We start from the raw sequence: 20,005 nt of genomic DNA on the forward strand, positions 1-20,005 counted from the left end.
GAAGGAGAACAATAGAAATCAACAATTTCTCCATCCTGAGTTTTTTTCTTCTGAAACATGTAAACTTCTTTAAAAAAGTGTGACTTTTTACAACAATACTATTATATTATTAAAATGAATTGTTAAGTGAGAGCAATTCTTAGAAGATGTCAAACAATCATTTACATTACAAAACACTTATATGAATAGAAAATTTTAACGTTGTCGGTCTAGGTTGGTGAAGTTGAATTGTACATATTTGACCAACACAAACAAAAAGCTGGCAGAAGTGGTAGAGGAAGATGTGAAGAAAAAGAGATTCCACCAACTCCATCTTCACATATTCCTCTACCCCCTTCTACTTGTATATAATGCACTTCCCTTCTTGTCTTGGCGTTTCAACGTTGCATTTGCGTAGAGAGCTTCTTATCATTTCCCATGGCCAATGCACTACATAACGCTGCCATCTCCACAATCACGTTTGGAGATGACTATTCCGTTTCTCGTTGCTTTTTTCCATCTCCATCCACACTTCCTTTCAGGTTACCTCGATTCTCTTGTGCCATTCCACTTCAGATATTCACTTTATTGTTGTTGCTAATTAATGGTTTTATTGGCTCTGTAGAACCATGCAGAAAGGAAATCACGTGGAGCTGAAGAAAAGGGTGGTAGTGGTAAAGGCAAAAAATAAGAGTGATTTTGATGACGTAGAAGTTGATGTCTCTTTGAGCCACAGAGTTAATGCTGTGAAGCCTTCCAAAACTGTGGCCATAAGTGATCATGCCACTGCTCTTTTACAAGCCGGAGTTCCCGTTATTCGCTTAGCGGCTGGAGAACCTGACTTTGACACACCCACTGTTATAGCTGAGGCGAGTTCTGTGTAAATTTCCATTTGTTTGTAAAAGTTAGCAATAAATGTTCTTGTTCTTGTTTCTTTTGTCCCTTTTCTCTGTGTATTGTATCATGAATTCATGATCATGACCTGACATGAATAAAGATGATATAGGCTGGGATGAATGCAATTCGTGACGGTCACACTAGATATACTCCTAATGCCGGAACCTTAGAATTACGCCAAGCAATATGTCACAAGCTAAAAGGTTACTTCAGAATTTAGATGCTTAACGAGTATATTTCTCATTATTATTATTATTATCATTATGCGAGATTAGGAGTTTGAACAATGTTACATGACTGTTTCTGTAGAGGAGAATGGTATTACATATACCCCAGATGAGATTTTGGTCAGCAATGGAGCGAAACAGAGTGTTGTTCAAGCGGTGCTTGCACTTTGTTCCCCAGGAGATGAGGTAGGAAACGCCTTATACTCTACCATGAGCATCTATGATTGCTTAGTTTGCGTTTTGGTGATTATTAGCAGAATTGATTCTGGTTATTTATCCTTTTGCATGGTGTGGAGGTTTCTATTTATTTACCTTCTTGTGCTGCGAATGTTTCAGGTTATCATTCCAGGTCCATTCTATGTGAGTTATCCAGAAATGGCAAGACTAGCAGATGCAAATCCTGTGATTATTCCAACCCAAATATCTAATAACTTTCTTTTGGATCCGAAACTGCTTGAAGCCAATCTTACAGAAAGATCAAGGCTACTTATTCTTTGTTCACCGTGTAATCCAACAGGATCTGTCTACTCTAAGAAACTACTTGAAGAGATAGCCCAAATTGTAGCAAAGCACCCCAGGCTTCTGGTACAAACAAGCACCCATTACGCTTGAATGTGTTTTCCACTTTTCCTCAATGATAGTTCATTTCAAGATCTCTACGGCTGTTTTAAACAGGTTCTCTCTGATGAAGTTTATGAACACATAATTTATGCACCTGCAACTCACACAAGCTTTGCATCTTTAACTGGAATGTGGGACAGAACACTAACCGTGAATGGGTTTTCCAAGGTTGGTCTATGGTGATATATGCTCTTACGGATAAAGTATAGTTTCTGATTGGTATAAATTTTCTGTCGGGCATGTTGATGCTTGTGTTCTTAATCGCCTGTTTTTTGTTTCTGCTCCATGCAAATTATGTGTTTGTTAGAATGTCTGTAAATTATGATAAATGTAAAAGCCTGAGGTCTGAATTATAATGCTTTTCAACCGTTGTTGTAGACATTTGCCATGACTGGGTGGCGTCTTGGGTATATTGCTGGTCCAAAACACTTTGTTGCAGCCTGTGGAAAGATTCAAAGTCAGGTAGGCTGCATTTTCATTTCACTTTTTGTGAATTATGCACAACTCAAAATCAAACTTTCTATGTCTTAGTAACTAACTAACTGATATTTTTAACCATTCTACTTTGACCAACTCTTAACTGGCTTCTGATATCAAACACATTTCGTTGAATACAGTTCACATCAGGGGCAAGCAGTGTATCTCAGAAAGCTGGTGTTGCTGCATTAGGACTAGGCTATGCAGGTGGAGAGGCTGTTTCTACCATGGTGAAAGCCTTCAGGGAAAGAAGGGATTTCTTGGTTGAAAGCTTTTCAAAAATGGATGGTGTGAAAATATCTGAACCACAGGTGTGAACTTATTACCATGTTGCTTGACCCTCCTTTGCCCAGTTTTTAGCTCCAATTCCTTCTATTAAAAAGTGTTCTATTTTTTTTTTTTTTCAATTTCAGGGAGCATTTTATCTGTTCATTGAATTCAGCTCTTATTATGGAAGAGAAGCTGAAGGGTTTGGCTTAATCGAGAATTCTGACTCCTTCTGTCGATACCTGTTGGACAAGGGCCTGGTATATGTTAACAAACAAGTCTTTCTGTATAAATACTCTCTATATTAAAACTTATTATGTTTTACAATGAGCACTACATGGTTCTTTTATAAACCTTTCAATCACATACATTAAATATAACTAATACTAAAACACAATAAATAATCCTACTCAATTACTATCAAAATACTATTAATGAACTCTTAATCTCAAAGCATTTCTTCAACTACCCATATGTTTATACAACAGTATATTCATTTAAATGACCTTTTGAGATTCTATACAAATTTCTTATATGCATGCACATTCTATAGAAGACTAAAGTATCTCTTTAAGGTGTTTGTTTTGAATAAAGCATGACATGATTGATGATGTGTTTTGATGTTTTGATTTACAACAGGTGGCACTGGTTCCGGGAAGTGCATTTGGAGATGATAGTTGCATCCGCATTTCTTATGCCCAATCCCTTACTGTTTTAAAGACAGCAGTAGAGAGAATTGAGAAAGCGCTTATCCTTCTACGCTCTGCTGCGCTTCTTTAATCACACTACTTTTCTTCTGTCTTCTATTTTTTATTTGCAATGGGTAATGTGTTTATTCAGAAGATGAGTAATGTTACATTCTCTTACCATATTCTCATAATACTTTGTAAGTTACTGTTATGAAAGACTGATTGTATATAATAGATATCTTGGAAAATATAAGGCATGTTCAGTTGTTTTATGAAAATAATAGTGTAGTAGGGTTGGAAATCTAGCTTTTCCTTTGTTATCCTTATAATGAACAAAGTCAAAGTTATTTTCTTTAGAAAAATAAAATATATAAATCAAAAGTCAATGATTATTGATTTATGGGTTAAATATATTTTTGATCTATTTTTTTTATTAATTTTTGGTTTTGGTTCTTATATTTTAAAAATTGATTAATTAGTAAAAAGAAAAGTGTGTAAATTTATTCATTTTATATATGAACTTTACAATTATTATCACATTATCTGAATTTAGTTCTTCTATTAATTTTGACACAGTAAAAGATTGTCACCATATAATAATTTTTGCTATAAAAAAATAATAAAATTAAATACTTTTAAAATGGGAGGGTTTGATTAATCATCATGGATTTGTGGGCATTATTAATAGAGCCCATTTAAATCCCTTAAAGAGAAGACCATTTATCTCTGCACCCCCATAATTTTCATATGCCATCTCTTGGCGTTATTTCGTCACCACCACCCTTGTCAATGTGTTGTGTCAAGAATTGTTTTGAGGAAGAAAGTGTTATAAATTATGTAATCCAGAAATCAATTTTTTTTTTTTATAAAAAAAATCTTCAGATGTTTATAATATGGAAGTTGAAATTTTCATATGTAAGAGTGTAGAAGGAAAATGTACAGGTGCAAAAAGAAATATCAAAAGAGAAAAGGGCTTCTTATAAAGCCCGTGTGCTACATCCTCTTAAACAAAACCAAATTATATGTCTCCAAATAAAACCATACTCTGAAAATTTTCAAGCTAACAAGTATTTCGATTGCTACTTTAAAAAATAACCTAATGGTGAAAATTTTGTTGAAAATTTTATTTTTAGAAAGTAACTTGAAAATTTTGTTGTTGTATTAGCAAAAGCTATTTAAGAGAATCTCTAATATAAATATCTTACAGATCTTTATATTAGGTGTCATTTTATTTTCAAAGGATTTTATTACATCACTTTTATTTGTAATTTTACTGCATCTTTTTTATGAATTTCATTCTAAAGATAACCTTTTCTACGTATATTCGTAATTTTTTATTTATATAATTGTACAATTAAGCTTGTCATTTTTAAAATATAAATTTTATCTAAAAAACTGTTATATTTAAGATGTTCTCATATATGTTATCTCAGAAAATTTTGATAGAATTGTTTTATAACACTTTGCATTGGACATTTCTAAGAAAAGTGTCAACATCTTTAGTAAAGTTATACCTAAAAAATAAAGAATGAGTGAGAAAAAGAAGAGAACAGTATCTATATAGATTGAATCTGGACAAGATTTTAGAGATGTACAATAACAAGTTCGAAAAATGTAGAGTTTGGAAACGTGAAGTTGTGCTTAAAGTTAGTGCCTCAGAAGATTTAGTGTGAGTGATGATCTTACTTCTATGAACCTACCCTTCTTACGGTCTAAGAACATCAACCACTAAACTTAACTTATTTTTATCTACTTTTCAACTCTGCAAAAAGCCCTAAACTAAAAAAATAACTATTCCCATGTAACTCAGAAAGCATATGGGTATTTTAATATCAAAACTTTGCACCCACACTATTTTTGTAATTAATTGTGGTTAAAAATTTAAAAATAGTATGACACCCCCCTATCGTCTGTTTTACTTTTTATAGTTTTATAAAAATATATTTGTAACGTTTACCATGATTTCTTAATTGCATTTGGAATTTGGGCTTCCATGGTATTAACCTCTTACGTCTATCGAAATTTAAAATTCTTTTATGTAGTATAGGTCTATAATGGAAAATACTAGAGCTGTTAAAATGGGTAATTCGGTTTGACCCGGTTCAACCCATTATGGATTGATGATTTAGCGAGTCAACCTAACCTGCCTTACTTTTTAGCGAGCAAAAAAAATTTGAACCCAGCCCGACTCACCACGGATTAGCGGGTTAAACGGGTTGGCTCACAGGTTCAGTTAATTATAAAAAAATACAATTTTTATTTTTTTTCAATCAAAATGAAATTATAATTTTAATTAAAATCTAAATAAACTTTAATACAATCCAAATACAAACCAAAATAAAAAAATACAAATTATTTATGTGTTGACTAAAAAAAAACAACCTAACATGACCCAAACGTAAAGTCCAACTTAATAAAAAAAAAAAAACTTGTGTGACCCTTTTATCTGAGGGTTGGTGAGACAACCTGGCTCACCACGGGTTCAACCCGGATGAGTCGAGTTCTAGATGAACCGGGTCAAAAATTAACCCGTATTAAAATTTGTAAAAAGTTTTTAACTCAACCCGACCCAAATCTGTGGTGAGTCGGATTGACTCGCAGGTTCTAATCCATTTTGACAGTTCTAGGAAATACAATTCCCAAGCCATGTGTGAGGTATTATCACTTTATATTGTATTAGTTTATATATATATATATATATATATATATATATATATATATGTTTGAAGTAATATATGCTTTTGTTGTTTATACCAATTATCTAAAATGTCTTATCGCATATCTAGCCTTTTCTCACAATTTTATTTTAGTCTTTTGAAAAAAAAAAAAGAGAGACCAGCAATGGATAAGACTGAAGAGTTTCTAAGAAAAGATGATATTGTATGATTATTTAGTTTTTGGCTATGACTTTTTTTTTCAGGTCTATGTAGTGAAAAATATCAATGATCCTGTGATAAAGAACGAGTAGGTTAAGTCATAATCAAAATATTTTGATGTTTTTGATTTAATAATAAATATTTGATCCAACAATATTGTATGACAAACTATAAATAAAAATTAAATAACATAGTATACATTCAAAGTTGTGAACTTTATATTATGGATGCAATGACATTGGAACATAATGTAGAAGAGACAAACACAACAAATGTTTCATTGATAATAAAATTAACTTTTTGGAGCTTTAGATATCATTCTAATAGGAGTCAATCAAAAGAGATGTCTTGAGGATTTCTCTACTCAAGTAATAATTTTTTACAAGATTTGTTTTTTATTCAATCCTAAGTCCTTTGATGTTTGAATTCAACAGGTTATATGTATTAATATATAGTTTAATTATATTTATTTTTGCTGATAAAAAAAATAAACCATCATGTTGGTATACATACCCTAGAGGAGAATTAAGACATAACGAACATATTTAAGGAAAAACATCAGGGCTCGTACACATTTTCTTTTTGTGTTTTGTTGTTTGGTGCTTGGAGATTAAATTTTTCTAAAACAAAATTAGGCAGGAGAGTCTTAATTTTCTTTTTTTTTTAGAAAAAAAGTAAAAAAAAAATATTTTTTTTGTTTTGAATTTTCCTTTGCATATATTTTAGATTATTGTATACAGTTCAAATATTTCATTCATTTATAATTTTTTTCTCGTGTTAATAAAAATATTCATTTTAGGATTTAGGGTTTAACATTCAGTAGTTTTTGAGCTAAAAAATCTTCAAGGAACACTGAGCAAAAGTATTTGCAGCATTTTAGACACGACTTCAAACTGCAATTTTATTAAGCACACAAATTAGAAGAAACTTGCATCATCTCCAACAAGATATTACTACAAGATGACTTATTCTAATGCCCCCATTTTTTACATAGTTGGGACTAGAAATACATGCAAACTCATAAGCACTGTTGCGATTTTCCAGAGAGAAATGGATATCAGATACTGTTTTTAACCTTTTTATTTTACCACACATAATACTCTGCAATCATATATGTCTTAGCAGTGGCTCTTGCAGCCAACAGCTTCTTCAACAGTGAGAAATACTCTGCCACCGAATTTGGAGACAAAGTTGGACACCTTTAGCTTGTGTATCACTTGCCACCTAGGGTTCGCAATGGCTAACTGAGAACAACACAAAAACCACTACGTCATCATTCTTCTACATCTAAAAACTACTAAAACTTTCATAGTGTTCATCATGCAATTAATAGACCTCAAAAATGGCCGTGAAAGTTTCCCTTCATCATCATCATCGGTTTTGATTTTTTAGGTCTGAAACGAAATGAAGTTATACCTGTTTTCCATGTGAAGACAAACTCTTATGCAGTTCCTCCAGAGAAGCAATTCCAGAGGTGTCAATGTTCACCAAATCTAAAGCAACAAAACATCACGATTCAATCAAAGAAACGAGATTGTAAAACTTTTAATCACAACACAAAATATTCTAAGATGCTTAAGTGGAGTATATATTTTTAAAGAATTTATTTTTGTACAATTAATTTAAGCAAATTAATAATATCACGTTCAGGTCTGAAATAAAAATAAATAAATAATTGTTTTAATTAATAAAGTAGAGTTCAAATTAAAATAAATCCTTGTTATTTATTATTTTTAAAGTTTAGATAATAAGATTTCGAAAACTCAATAAAATCATACTTCAAAACTGAATAATATTTGCATTTTTAAAGGTTTTTATTTCCATTTATAAATTAAAAGTCAACGGAGTAGAATTTTCAAAAATATAACTTTAGCACGTCTCTGTCTATTTTCCTTTTCCATCATTACTGTATGCATATTATGTATGTGTCTGTACTTCTTTCTTTTTTCATTTGCTGAGATGTTAACGCTTTTTTTATTTTTTATTTTAATTGATTTCATTTTCTTTTCCTTTTTTTTCAGAAAGATCACTAGAGTCAGAAAGGCTTACTGGAGGTGTCAAGAATTACGAGTTGAATGGTGCTTCTTGAATTTCCCTTGTCATCTTCTGATTCTTCCTCAGAGACCCATTTGATGATCCTTGAAACACAAGATTTGAAGATTAAAATTTTACTCATGTTTCTGACATTGATCATTTCCCATTTTGTATATATGTCATATACCTTTCTCTGACGAAATTAGCATTTGCAAAGCAAAGTAACGCAGATTTGACTCTTATTATCATAACCCCTGGAATCTTAACTGCCATCGGATACTGATACACATCGCAGAACAAGTTAGTGCCAGGAAGTTTTCCAAGAGTTTCTGTGCCTGGTCGAATTGAGATTAGAATGATCTTTGAAAAAGATATAACCACCTACAGATAAACAAAATCCAAATTTTAAATTGAACACAGTTTATGCAATCAACTATTGTAAAAGAAACAAAGTAAAAACTGTTATCCATTGGGCCTTAGCAATATTTTTCCTTTCATTATTTTTCTTTTGAATGTCTTGTCTCGCAACTGTGGAGGTTCTTTATTTTCTTCCACACAACACCTTAATCAATAATTTGTCGACGAAATTTTGTATCTAATTGCCACTTCCAAGAGAAAAGGACTAGTACTTGTTTAGGCCATTTAGAAGAAAGAAACAATCTGACCTAATAACTTGAAGCGTTAGTGATTTGTTGAAAATTTTGTATATGTGAGATCTCAGTCATGTGATTGCAACCCTAGCAAGGAATATCATTCCATATAGAGAATTTTTTAGGTGGCTTTAATTTTCAAGGTATAAATATGTTCCAACCAAAGAGAATATGCAGTTTTCAACGGTGCACATCCATTCTGCATCACTCTTAGTGCAAAATATGTGGGTCCAGTCAAGTGGTGGGGATTGCCTATTATATAATGTACAAGTCAGGTTTTGTCCCATGCCGTCACTCATTTTTATGAATACTAGAATTTCTTTTTTCTGCTAAAAACCATACTCTTAAAAAGTACAAATATAGGTTGTAACTTAAAAGCTTTTAGATATCCACTCAAGAATTGCTTGCTGTTGAAATATTATTGCGTTTCATAATGTTCAACAGTAAATCTGAGTTTGGTGTGCTTTCACAAACCTATATATATATATATATATATGAATTTATTCTTGTCATTCATATATAGTTTATTATTTCAGGTGGCACAAACAGTTCAAACTTTAAACGCATAGTAAGGTGGCAAAATGATGCTAATAAGAAATTTAATTGAGAGCTCTCCCAATGAAAATACTACATTACACCACTAGCCATATAATGTGATGTTCTTAAAACAGAAACAGTTCGGCATGCTGTAAACTAGTAACACCCACTATAACAAAGATATAGCATCAGCAAAAACTGACATATCGTTTTATGGATACTTAATCTGTATATTAAACTTGAACTTAATCAACATCTTCATAATATAGTTTCATTTGGACTAATTGTTTGTTAATTATGATGCAGACATGTAAGTGTTTGTTTACATAGTTATTGAATATGTTTACTGTTTTATATATAGTGATGGTGATAATGAGAAGAAAGAAGAGATGAGTGGCAATGATTACCGCCACTAGAAGACCAATCTCCACAGAAGCAAAGAGAACTCCGAAGAAGGCACCAGCACAAGCAAGAAAATCTATCTTATCAACCTTCCAGATTTTGTAAGCTTCAGTGACGTCAATGAGTCCTGGGAGAGCAGAAAGGATCACAGAAGAAAGAATAGCTATAGGAGTGTAATACAAGAGCTTCGTCAGAAACTGAAGCGATACCAACACCGTGATCGCCATCACAATGTTTGACACCAGAGTCTCACACCCAGCTGCATAATTAACAGCAGTGCGGGAGAACGAACCTGCCACAATTAATCTTGCTTAAACTTCATCCTTTTTATTAAAGAACAGAACAAGAAAAACTCATTTTCCATAAGAATTATGTACCAGTTGCGACGTAGCAAGAGGTGAAGGATCCTATGATGTTTGTGAGACCTATTGACATCATCTCCTTGTTTCCATCAAGCTGGTATCCTTTGATGGATGCAAAAGATCGCCCGACAGCAATAGATTCCTATAATTAATGGGTAAGGTACCGGTTGTGTCGTATCAACATGAAATGGAAAATAAGAAAACCAAACTATAATTGATATATAATTATAATTTATTTGTTACTCACGGTAAGGGCAACGACAGCAACCACTAGTGCAATTTTCGCGACTTCACCAATGTAGGGGCTGTTGAAGTCTAACTCATGGATGGAGATTGGGTTTAATCCTCCTTTCACATGTTTCACGATTTTTACTCCATTTTTATCAGCTTTTGTCAGAAACACAAATAGAGTCGACAAAATAACTGATACAAGAGGAGAAATTGATGCCAACCAGAACAGTTTCTTCTTCTTTTTACCCTGCCAGGGGAATTAATTAGAGTGTTCAAACTAGAACCCCACCGAAATCATGCAAAAAAGAGGGAAGAGGGAATTGAAAGCTCATTCCATTTATTGCTCACCAGAAATCTCGTTGTTAGGATGAAGACCAAGAACGAGCATCCAAGGATAAAATTTCGAGGATTCCACTGCAATTCAATATGTATACGCATGAACAAATTATATGGAAAAAAAATTATACTTTGATTCTGTTTTTATTTTTTACTTTTTTGTATAGTTTAGTATGAATCATTCACCACGTTAAGTCACGTTAGAGAGTAAAAATTAAGAATTAAACAATATAAATTGTAATATCATTGTCTATATTTAATTAGTTTCTGATTTTTAATTTGTAACATTGGACTGATGAAATTATAATAGGAGCATTATTTATTATTATTAATTTTTTTAATAAATGGATGCAGATGAATATGGATAAGTGTTTTTATTTACAAAATCAGGAGGAATGGAGAGTGATTTTTAAAATTTTAAAATGAGGCCTAAGCCTGTGTATATAAGCAGTTGTTACATTTTTTTTTTTCATAAAATTCAGCTTTTAAAAGAATAATGCATTTTTATTATACAATTTTAAAAGAATAATGAAAATGTTGAATTGGATTATTGTTGGTTTGGCACAGCCTCTCCAATTTATAGGGAAAAGAAAGAAAAAGAAAAAGCAAAAGCAAAGGGACAGGGGAAGTAGTTTACAGGATTATGAACTGCTTCCCAGACAGCTTTGATGACAGAGACTATGTCGGTTTTGGTCGTAAAATGGGTGATTCCAAAGAGTCCCTTCAACTGTTGAAGCCCTATCACGATGGCTGCTCCTCCCACAAATCCAACTATTGAAGCATGGGATAGGAAATCCACAAGGAACCCCAGCCTGTGTTTCAAAACTCTTAATTAATAAACAAATCACCCATTTTGTAATCACTTTTACTCATTCATTTTCACCTGAAGAGTCCGAAGGATGTTTGAAAGATCCCAGCCAAGAGAGTAGCAAGTAGAATTAGCTTCGTATAAGCCACTGGATCAGAAGCAGGGTCTACTAGTTTCTCCATCATTGAGGATAACAGCAAAGAAACCACTGCCACAGGACCAATTGCTATCTCTCTTGAACTTCCCATCACAGCATACACAAGTGGTGGTACCACACTTGTATCTACATGGTTTTATTACACAGATTTTAGTAAGGACTCAACATGTTCAAAACTTGTAATGATATTGGTAGAAAAATGGAAGTGCCTTACAAAGTCCATATTGAGGATCAAGATGTGCCAAGGTTGCATATCCAATGCTCTATGATGAAAATTGAAAACACCACACAGTTACAAGTAGTGTTAGCTTGATTATAAATTCATTACAATAAGATGCTATACCTGGGGAATACAGAGACTGGCAATAGTGAGGCCTGCAAGAAGATCTTTCCTGAACTTGGTGGCAGTGTAGTTTCTGCCCCAAGCAAGAATGGGAAAAACAAGCTGCAGAAGTGACATGAGGAGTGTGGTGCAGGGTTGATCTGAGAGAGAGGAAAGCTTTTGTTTATAGTGAGAGATGGTTTTCCTCACAGAATCTGCAACCACACGCCATGGACTTGGGGGCTCAGGAGCGTTAAGAACCCACTGAGACCTTACATCCTCTGCGTTCTTCTCAACGTCCACCTGCATGTGCAAATCCTCTGATTTGCAGGTTTCCATCGCTGAAGAAGCCATGTTGAAGTGTTTGGGAGAACTTTGTCTCGTCGAAAATGATTCACTACTACACTCTCATCAGACTTACCTGTGAATTCAAGAGCTGTGAAGTTGCAGAACTCGGTGCTACAAAGAAACTTATATAGAGCAACAAAAAGCCTTGCTTCAGTTTCACACCAAATAAAATATGCAATGAGATTTCACATTTTACTGAGTGACATCAGAGAATAATAAGTTTCTTACTTTAACATGCGAAATAAAAAATTTAGCATGAGACTGATTTAATTGAATCCGAGTTTAAATAATTATAATAAATATTTAAAATGATTTTTTTTCTAACTATTTTCTTTTTAATTAATTCAGATAGATTGACTATGGATGAAAGAATTATATGGAAATTAATGTAGGAAAGGAAAAAAGTTCTGACTAGTTAAGGTGTAACCGAAGACAAGAATACAGATAAGTTAGTTCCTTTGTAGTTGGTGTCCAATGAAACCTGGTATAAACAGTTTTTCCGGAATATGGAGGATTTACTTGTACTTGGTGTGTTGGTTGCTTTACCAATACATTTTGGTGCGTAGGTGTTTTTGTCTTGTCGTTGTCATAGAGTTAGGTTGCAAAGTGTTGGAGCATTATATATTTCTATATATCGATATGAGTACTTTTTGTATGGCTTAATTTGTATATCAATACATGTACAGAGATTTTTAAAATAGTAATATGATTATATTTCATATGTGCATTGTTTTTCCTCATTGCTAGACATATTCCATTACATCATTCTAACAGTTTTAAGTGATTATTTTCATTTTCTAACCACTCCTATAGCATTTCACCATGCATTAACTCCTTACATAAAGTATTTGCATATTAATCTCTCATATCTCATTTTAGGATAGTTCTTCCATTAGAAATAGTAGTTTGCAAGCATTTTTAATTCATCTATAATTCCTCCGCATCTTTGCACCTGTTTTCTAGTACCGAATCCGTACAAACAAATCATTTAAAATTTTTGTCACCTTCTAGGATTGATACTCGGATTCTTTTCCTATATTACATTAGGGACTTTGAAATTGTGCTTCCATCTAAGTGAAACTAGGGATTCGAACAAATTATAAAATGATAATAAGATTAGAGAAATCTTGCAATATATGTTAGAAATGAATGTTTATACATTGATCAGATGAGTTTAATAATAAATATTAAACAAGTATTTTTATATATTTATTAGACATATCTAATTATACATATTACACAAATTTGTCTATGCATCAATTAAATAAATTTAACTATACATATTAGACAAATATATCTATATATTAATTAAAAGAGTCTATATATGTTTGCGATATCTATGCATTATATAAAGTGCTTAATTATACTTATGTTTTAATGACCAACTAGTTTAAAAATATTATTATATATGTGTGGTTCTCCTTAAAACATTTTAAGGTCATGAGGACTTTGCTCTGATTTTATAGTTTTTTATGTTTGCATATTTATTTTCACATGTTTATTAACACATAGTTATACTATGTTCATTTACTTGTTCACTTATGATTGTTTTATAGTCTTTAATTTGTTATAGAAAACCAATTCTATTATATAACCACTATAAAAAAAATTACAGCATTTAGTATTCATTGCACATGAACAATATTAATGAATAATTACAACCGTAATAAGTTTAATTTAATCTTCTATTTCAATTTTATTTGTAGCATTCCTACTATTATATAAATAACTTATTACATAAAAAAGATGGAGTTAATTTTTCTTTTATACAATAATATTTTTGTGGAGACAACACCGATAATAACATATCCATTTATATGTTATTATTTTATATCTTTGTAATTCACTCCAAGTAAATCTCTCGTTACCAATTGATTTTAATGACAAAAAAAATTATTAATCACATCAATTTAAACATCTTTACTAAAAATGACCAAATTGACTAAAATTTGACGAAAATGAGGACTTGATTGAATACAGAACGAAAATGAGAACAAAATTGAATAAAAATAATAAAAATAGGAACCAAATATATTTTAAACTTTTCTTTTCAAGCTAGCCAACTAGTACAAACAATAAGGATTTATTTTTTTAACTTATAATCAAATTCGGGTACATAAGAGGTACATCCCATTGATGATAAAAAAAATTGATTAATAAATTATAAAAAATTGTACAAAAAGTAATACGCAGCTCTCCACATATTTGTTCTTTGTGCCCCATTTATTTGCCTATCTAGTTTGGCCTTTTTTTTTCAAACCGGCCACGTAGTGCAAGCAATAAGGGTTGAGTTTTTTAAGTTATAATAAAATTCGGGATACATAAGGTACATTCCATGGGATGATAAAACAAAATATGGATTAATAAGTTTTAAAAAATTGAACGAAAAGTAATACATAACTCCCCACTTATTTGTTTACTATGTACCACTTTTTTTTTTTTCAAGTCAACCACCTAGTGCAAGCAATGGTTGATTTTTGTAACATATAATTAATTTCGGGGTACATAAGAGGTACATCCATTGGATGATAAAAGAAGATTGATTAGTAAATTTTAAAAAATTACGAAAAGTAATACGCAGCTCCCCACTTATTTGCCTTTTGTTTTTTAAGTCAGCCACCACCTAGTTCAAGCAATAAAAGTTAATTTTTGTAACTTATAATAAAATTTCGGGTACATAAGAGGTACATCCTATTCGATGATAAAAAAAATTTATTAGTAAATTTTAAAATTTGTATGAAAGTGATACGTTGTTTCCCATTTATTTGTATATTATGCCTCACTTATTTGCCTATATGGTTTTGCCTATTTTTTTCTTCAAGGCAGTCCCCTAGTGCAAGTAATAAGGGATGATTTTCGTAACTTATAATCAAATTGGTGGTACATAAGAAGTGCATCCCTTTGATGATAAGAAAAAAAAAAACTATTTTTTTTAAGCCAGCCACCTCGTGCAAGTAATAAGGGTTAATATTTTTGTAACTCATAATAAAATTCGGGGTAGATAAGAGGTACATCCCAAACCCAAAAAGACTGATTAATAAATTTTAAAATATTGTACGAGAAGAAGTAATACGCAACTATCCACATTTATTTGCCTATATGGTTTTGCCTATTTTTTTCTTCAAGGCAGTCCCCTAGTGTAAGTAATAAGGGATGATTTTCGTAACTTATAATCAAATTAGTGGTACATAAGAAGTTCATCCCTTTGATGATAAGAAAAAAAAAACTATTTTTTTTAAGCCAGCCACCTCGTGCAAGTAATAAGGGTTAATATTTTTGTAACTCATAATAAAACTCGGGGTAGATAAGAGGTACATCCCAAACCCAAAAAGACTGATTAATAAATTTTAAAATATTGTACGAAAAGTAATACGCAGCTATCCACATTTATTGTTCCCCATTTATTTGCCTATCTGGTTTGGCCAGTTACCTAGTGTAAGCTATAATAAGGGTTTACTTTTGTAATTTATCATAGAATTCGGATACATAAGAGGTACATCCCTAAAAGAATGATTAATAAATTTTAAAATACTATATGAAAAGTAATATGCAGCTCTCACTTATTTATTTATTATTCCCCATTTATTTGTCTATCTGGTTTGACTTGTTTGTTTTTTCAAACTAGGCACCTAGTGCAAGCGATAAAGGGTTGATTTTTATAATTTATCGTGTACATAAAATGTACATCCCAAAAAGATTGATTAATAAATTTTAAAATATTGTACGAAAAATAATATGCAGCTCTCCACTTATTTATTTATTTATTATTCTCCTCTTATTTGCCTATCTGGTTTGACTTTTTTTTTTCATGTCAGTCACATAGTGCAAGTAGTAAGGGATGATGATTTTCGTAACTTATAATAAAATTTGGGGTACATAGGGGTACATCCCATTGGACAATAAGAGAAAGATTTATTAGTAAATTTTTAAAAATTGTAAGAAAGTGATATGTTGCTTGCCATTTATTTGTATATTATGTCCCACTTATTTGTCTATCTGGTTTGACCTATTTCTTTTCTTCAAGCAAGCTACCTAGTGCAAGCAATAAGGTTAATTTTGTTGTAACTTATAATAAAATTCGGGGTACATAAGACGTACATTTCAAAAATATTGATTAATAAATTTTAAAATATTGTACAAAAAGTAATATGTAGATCTTCACTTCTTTATTTATTATTCTCCATTTATTTGTCTATCTGATTTGACCTATTTTTTTTTTCAAGTCAACCACCGAGTGCAAGCAATAAAGTTGATTTTTGTTAATTTGTCATTACATTCGGGTACATAAGAGGTACATCTCACACAGATTGATTAATAAAATTTTAAAATATTGTACGAACGCAGATCTCCACTTGTTTATTTATTGTTCCTCATTTATTTGTCTATCTAGTTTGATTTTTATAATTTATTATAAAATTGATTCATTTTAACCAAAGTTGGGACTAAATTGAACAAAAATAATGAATATATGGATTACATTGAACAAAACAAATAACATAGTCGCAACTGACACGCGGCACAATTATGACTTGACACGTGGACAATTATTTTAAAATTAAAAAATAAAGAAAATTAAAAAAATCAAGAACTAACACGTGACATGTACTGTTCAAAAAAGTTTAACTATTTAAACACTTTTACTCAAAAGGATCAAATTAACCTAAATTTAACGAAAATAAAAATTTGATCGAACACAAAATAAAAATAAAGACTAAATTAAATAAAAACAATAAAAATAAGAACTAAATATATATTTAAGCTTAAAAATAAAATAGTACATAAGCAACATGATTACAATTGTAAAGTAGACATTTTTCAAAAATAAGAGTCGGGCAACGCACCTACGACCGCTCAGATATTTTTAACACGTTATTTTCCAGAAAATATATATGCTTCATTTAAAGTTATAGAGGTTTTTTTTATGAATTTTAATTATAAATCATATGTTTCGATGCATTAATTGAGAAAAAAAAATTCTAAAATAAAAATATTTTAAAATTATATAACTTTAATTCAAGCATACACATCTGAAGACAGCAATACATCATTCATTTCGATATAGAATATGCTGTGAATATTTCTAGATCATCACATAATTTATCTGATCTCATTTATAAGAAAATTTTTTGTGGGTTAACAATTTTATATTATATTTAATTATTAAGATAAAAAAATTTAAACAATTTCATTAAAATTCATTTTTATTAATTTTATTATTATAATAATTTAAATTTAAAATGGCAATAGTTGACCCAGACACAGTATTCCACTTTTCCTCTTATCTCTCCCACTCTCTCATGTCATTAAGCCTCACTAGCTACTGTTTATTGTTTTTTCTCTCAGAACATTCATATGTGGTGGTGTACTTTAAATCATCCTCACAGGAACACCATGCTTGTTGAAAGATTTGCTATGTTGTTTATGTGATTTTCTAATCATAATTTTACAGTTTTTGGATGAAGTTCACGTAATTTTAAAATCAATCTTATAAAAATATTAATCGAATTTATCACTTTTATGATTTTGGAAGGTTAAAATGTGTAAAAACCATTTATCTTACTTATCTAATTATTAATGTTTTATTTTTGACAAGTATATTAAATCTTTCAAGTATCTTAAATAATTTATATTAGAAATAAAAAATAATTAGTTATTATAATATATTTGATTATAAAAATTATTTTATAAATTAGACCTATTAGTATCTTAAATAATTTATATTATTAAGAAAAATATTATAATTAAATTGTAAATTAGAGTATAAATTATATTTTAGAATTAACGTAGAATTGTAAAGATAAAAGAAAATAATATTGTATTATTCTTCCCGTGTAAGAGATATTTCAAGACGTCAACCTTGATTAATTAATTAATAAGTTAATTTATTATTTATTTAGTAATAAATCTATCGTCTCACACACCAACGAGTATTCTTATTTTTGTTGTACAATAAAATATTATTAATTAAATTAAAAAGTTTAATTTTATATAATTAATATATTTTCTTTAAGTGAGATATATATTTTTTACTAGAAAAAAATATAATTAATATAAAATTTAAAAATTTGTAAAATTGATTGAGTGAGACTTAATAATTAAGTTAGTGAACAAATAATAATATATATTTTTTGTTTTAAATATGATTTAATAAAAAAAAACAATCTGATTTGTACCTCGAAGAGATAATTTGCCTATATGATAACAAAAACAAAAATAGGACGTAGTGGATGGTTTGGATAGAAAAAATAAAAATATTAAAAATTTATATATCTTCAAGTCTCTGTTTTAAAGTCTTTTCATTGGATTATACATCATTGACATGTTTGGATTCCACGCATCAAGTTGACACAACAAAACTCGATATAGATATAGATATGTGTACCTTTTGGTTTAGAATTTAGAATTTAGGGTTTAGATCTTGATATATTTGAAGGAAATATTTTTTGGAATCATCACTGTCACAATTAAGATATCTTTACTCAAAACTTTTTTGTCTCCTTATTATCAGTATATACATGAATTTAACCAAAATATAGATCTAACCTTTAATATTTAGGAGGTTTTCACTTTACAATATTTTTATAAACTGGAGGATCTTTATTTTAGTGCTTATTATATACATTGTTAATTTGATTAATATATTAGTTATTAGTGAATTCTATGTATGCTTACTCTTGTGTAAAAAAGAATGTGATCTAATTAAACGTGACTACTTTCAGTGCATCCAAAAGGAGCAAAGTTTTTATATTGTTAAAGAAAGAGAAAGGTATTGAAAAAGTGATACAAGTGTGGTAGTACTTATAATTAAGAAAAGAAAGCATGATAAAGGCAATTTGTGAAAGGATGAGAAAAGGGTAAAATAAAACAAATATTCTCCGTAGAGCTTTATTCTGTCAACGCCATTGATTTGAATATAACTAAGTAGAAGTGATGATTAACAATGAATGAGCTAAAAACATTCTGAGCAAGCACCACTTTGTCTTTTGGTTTCGGTCCACTATGGTCATTAGTTCTGATACATTGAATGTAGACATGTTTTCGACACAACTCTAAATTTCAACAACAAACAACTGAATCACATCGATCCAACCACATATACTATTGTTATTGCTTAAAGATTACACACTCATTCCTGAGTTTTATTATACTGTCTCCATAATCATCTATAATCACTTTTGTTAATTCTTTTCACAAGTTTACCAAAAGATTATATCACTTTAGTAAGGATTAAAGGCCAATAATCTGTTTAAAAAGGAAGTCGTGAATGAAAGTTGGATCGTCAATAAAAACTTTCCTAATACATTATGGTTTAAAGAAATAACTATAAATATAGTATATGAATTTTGATTTTCCGTTGAATTTTTTGTGTTGTTCTTCTAGTGTATCTTCATAATATACTAATTATTATTACTTTGACGGTTCGAAATATGAGTATTAAATATGAAGGATAAATATTTGTTAGCTAACATTATTAAAATTTTGAAACATTTGTGATGAAATTAATAACTAACAAACGTTTGACCTTTTGATCGAGATAAAAAGAGAACAATTAATCGAAAGAAAAGCAACTGTTGTTAGTCATACAGCAACCATTTTAGTGGCAACACAAGCATCCACTGCTTCCCCCACAGAAAGGAAAACCCTTCCTCCAATTTTGCTCACGAAGTTCGCCAATCTTAGCTTGTGAATTACGTGCCACCTAGGGTTAGCGATAGCTAACTGAAATAAAAGTGACAACAGGAATTAATACAATTGAAATCTGCATAAAAACAAAATATATGATTT

The 20,005-nt window shown here is 30.4% G+C and overlaps 2 protein-coding genes across 2 annotated transcripts; one reads left to right on the top strand and one right to left on the bottom strand.

The window, feature by feature from the left end:
- Nucleotides 1–25: 25 nt before the first annotated feature.
- Nucleotides 26–3,435, top strand: LOC114194136 (bifunctional aspartate aminotransferase and glutamate/aspartate-prephenate aminotransferase-like). The gene is made up of 10 exons (XM_028084214.1): nucleotides 26–521; nucleotides 605–848; nucleotides 986–1,079; nucleotides 1,186–1,289; nucleotides 1,440–1,688; nucleotides 1,779–1,892; nucleotides 2,103–2,186; nucleotides 2,342–2,512; nucleotides 2,615–2,728; nucleotides 3,108–3,435. Exons 1-10 carry the CDS (start codon nucleotides 418–420, stop codon nucleotides 3,246–3,248), a joined length of 1,419 nt encoding a protein of 472 aa, XP_027940015.1. The 5' UTR covers nucleotides 26–417; the 3' UTR covers nucleotides 3,249–3,435.
- Nucleotides 3,436–6,907: 3,472 nt separating this feature from the next.
- LOC114194873 (sulfate transporter 2.1) lies at nucleotides 6,908–12,326 on the bottom strand. Its single transcript, XM_028085281.1, has 12 exons — nucleotides 11,894–12,326; nucleotides 11,765–11,813; nucleotides 11,469–11,676; nucleotides 11,223–11,397; nucleotides 10,598–10,663; nucleotides 10,266–10,496; nucleotides 10,034–10,160; nucleotides 9,662–9,948; nucleotides 8,255–8,448; nucleotides 8,083–8,171; nucleotides 7,450–7,526; nucleotides 6,908–7,277 (listed from the first exon to the last, which is right to left on the bottom strand). The coding sequence occupies exons 1-12, from the start codon at nucleotides 12,224–12,226 to the stop codon at nucleotides 7,152–7,154; spliced, it is 1,962 nt and encodes a 653-aa protein (XP_027941082.1). The 5' UTR covers nucleotides 12,227–12,326; the 3' UTR covers nucleotides 6,908–7,151.
- Nucleotides 12,327–20,005: the final 7,679 nt, after the last annotated feature.

Source organism: Vigna unguiculata, chromosome 1 (genome assembly GCF_004118075.2).
Source record: "Vigna unguiculata cultivar IT97K-499-35 chromosome 1, ASM411807v1, whole genome shotgun sequence".
Classification (NCBI taxonomy): domain Eukaryota; kingdom Viridiplantae; phylum Streptophyta; class Magnoliopsida; order Fabales; family Fabaceae; genus Vigna; species Vigna unguiculata.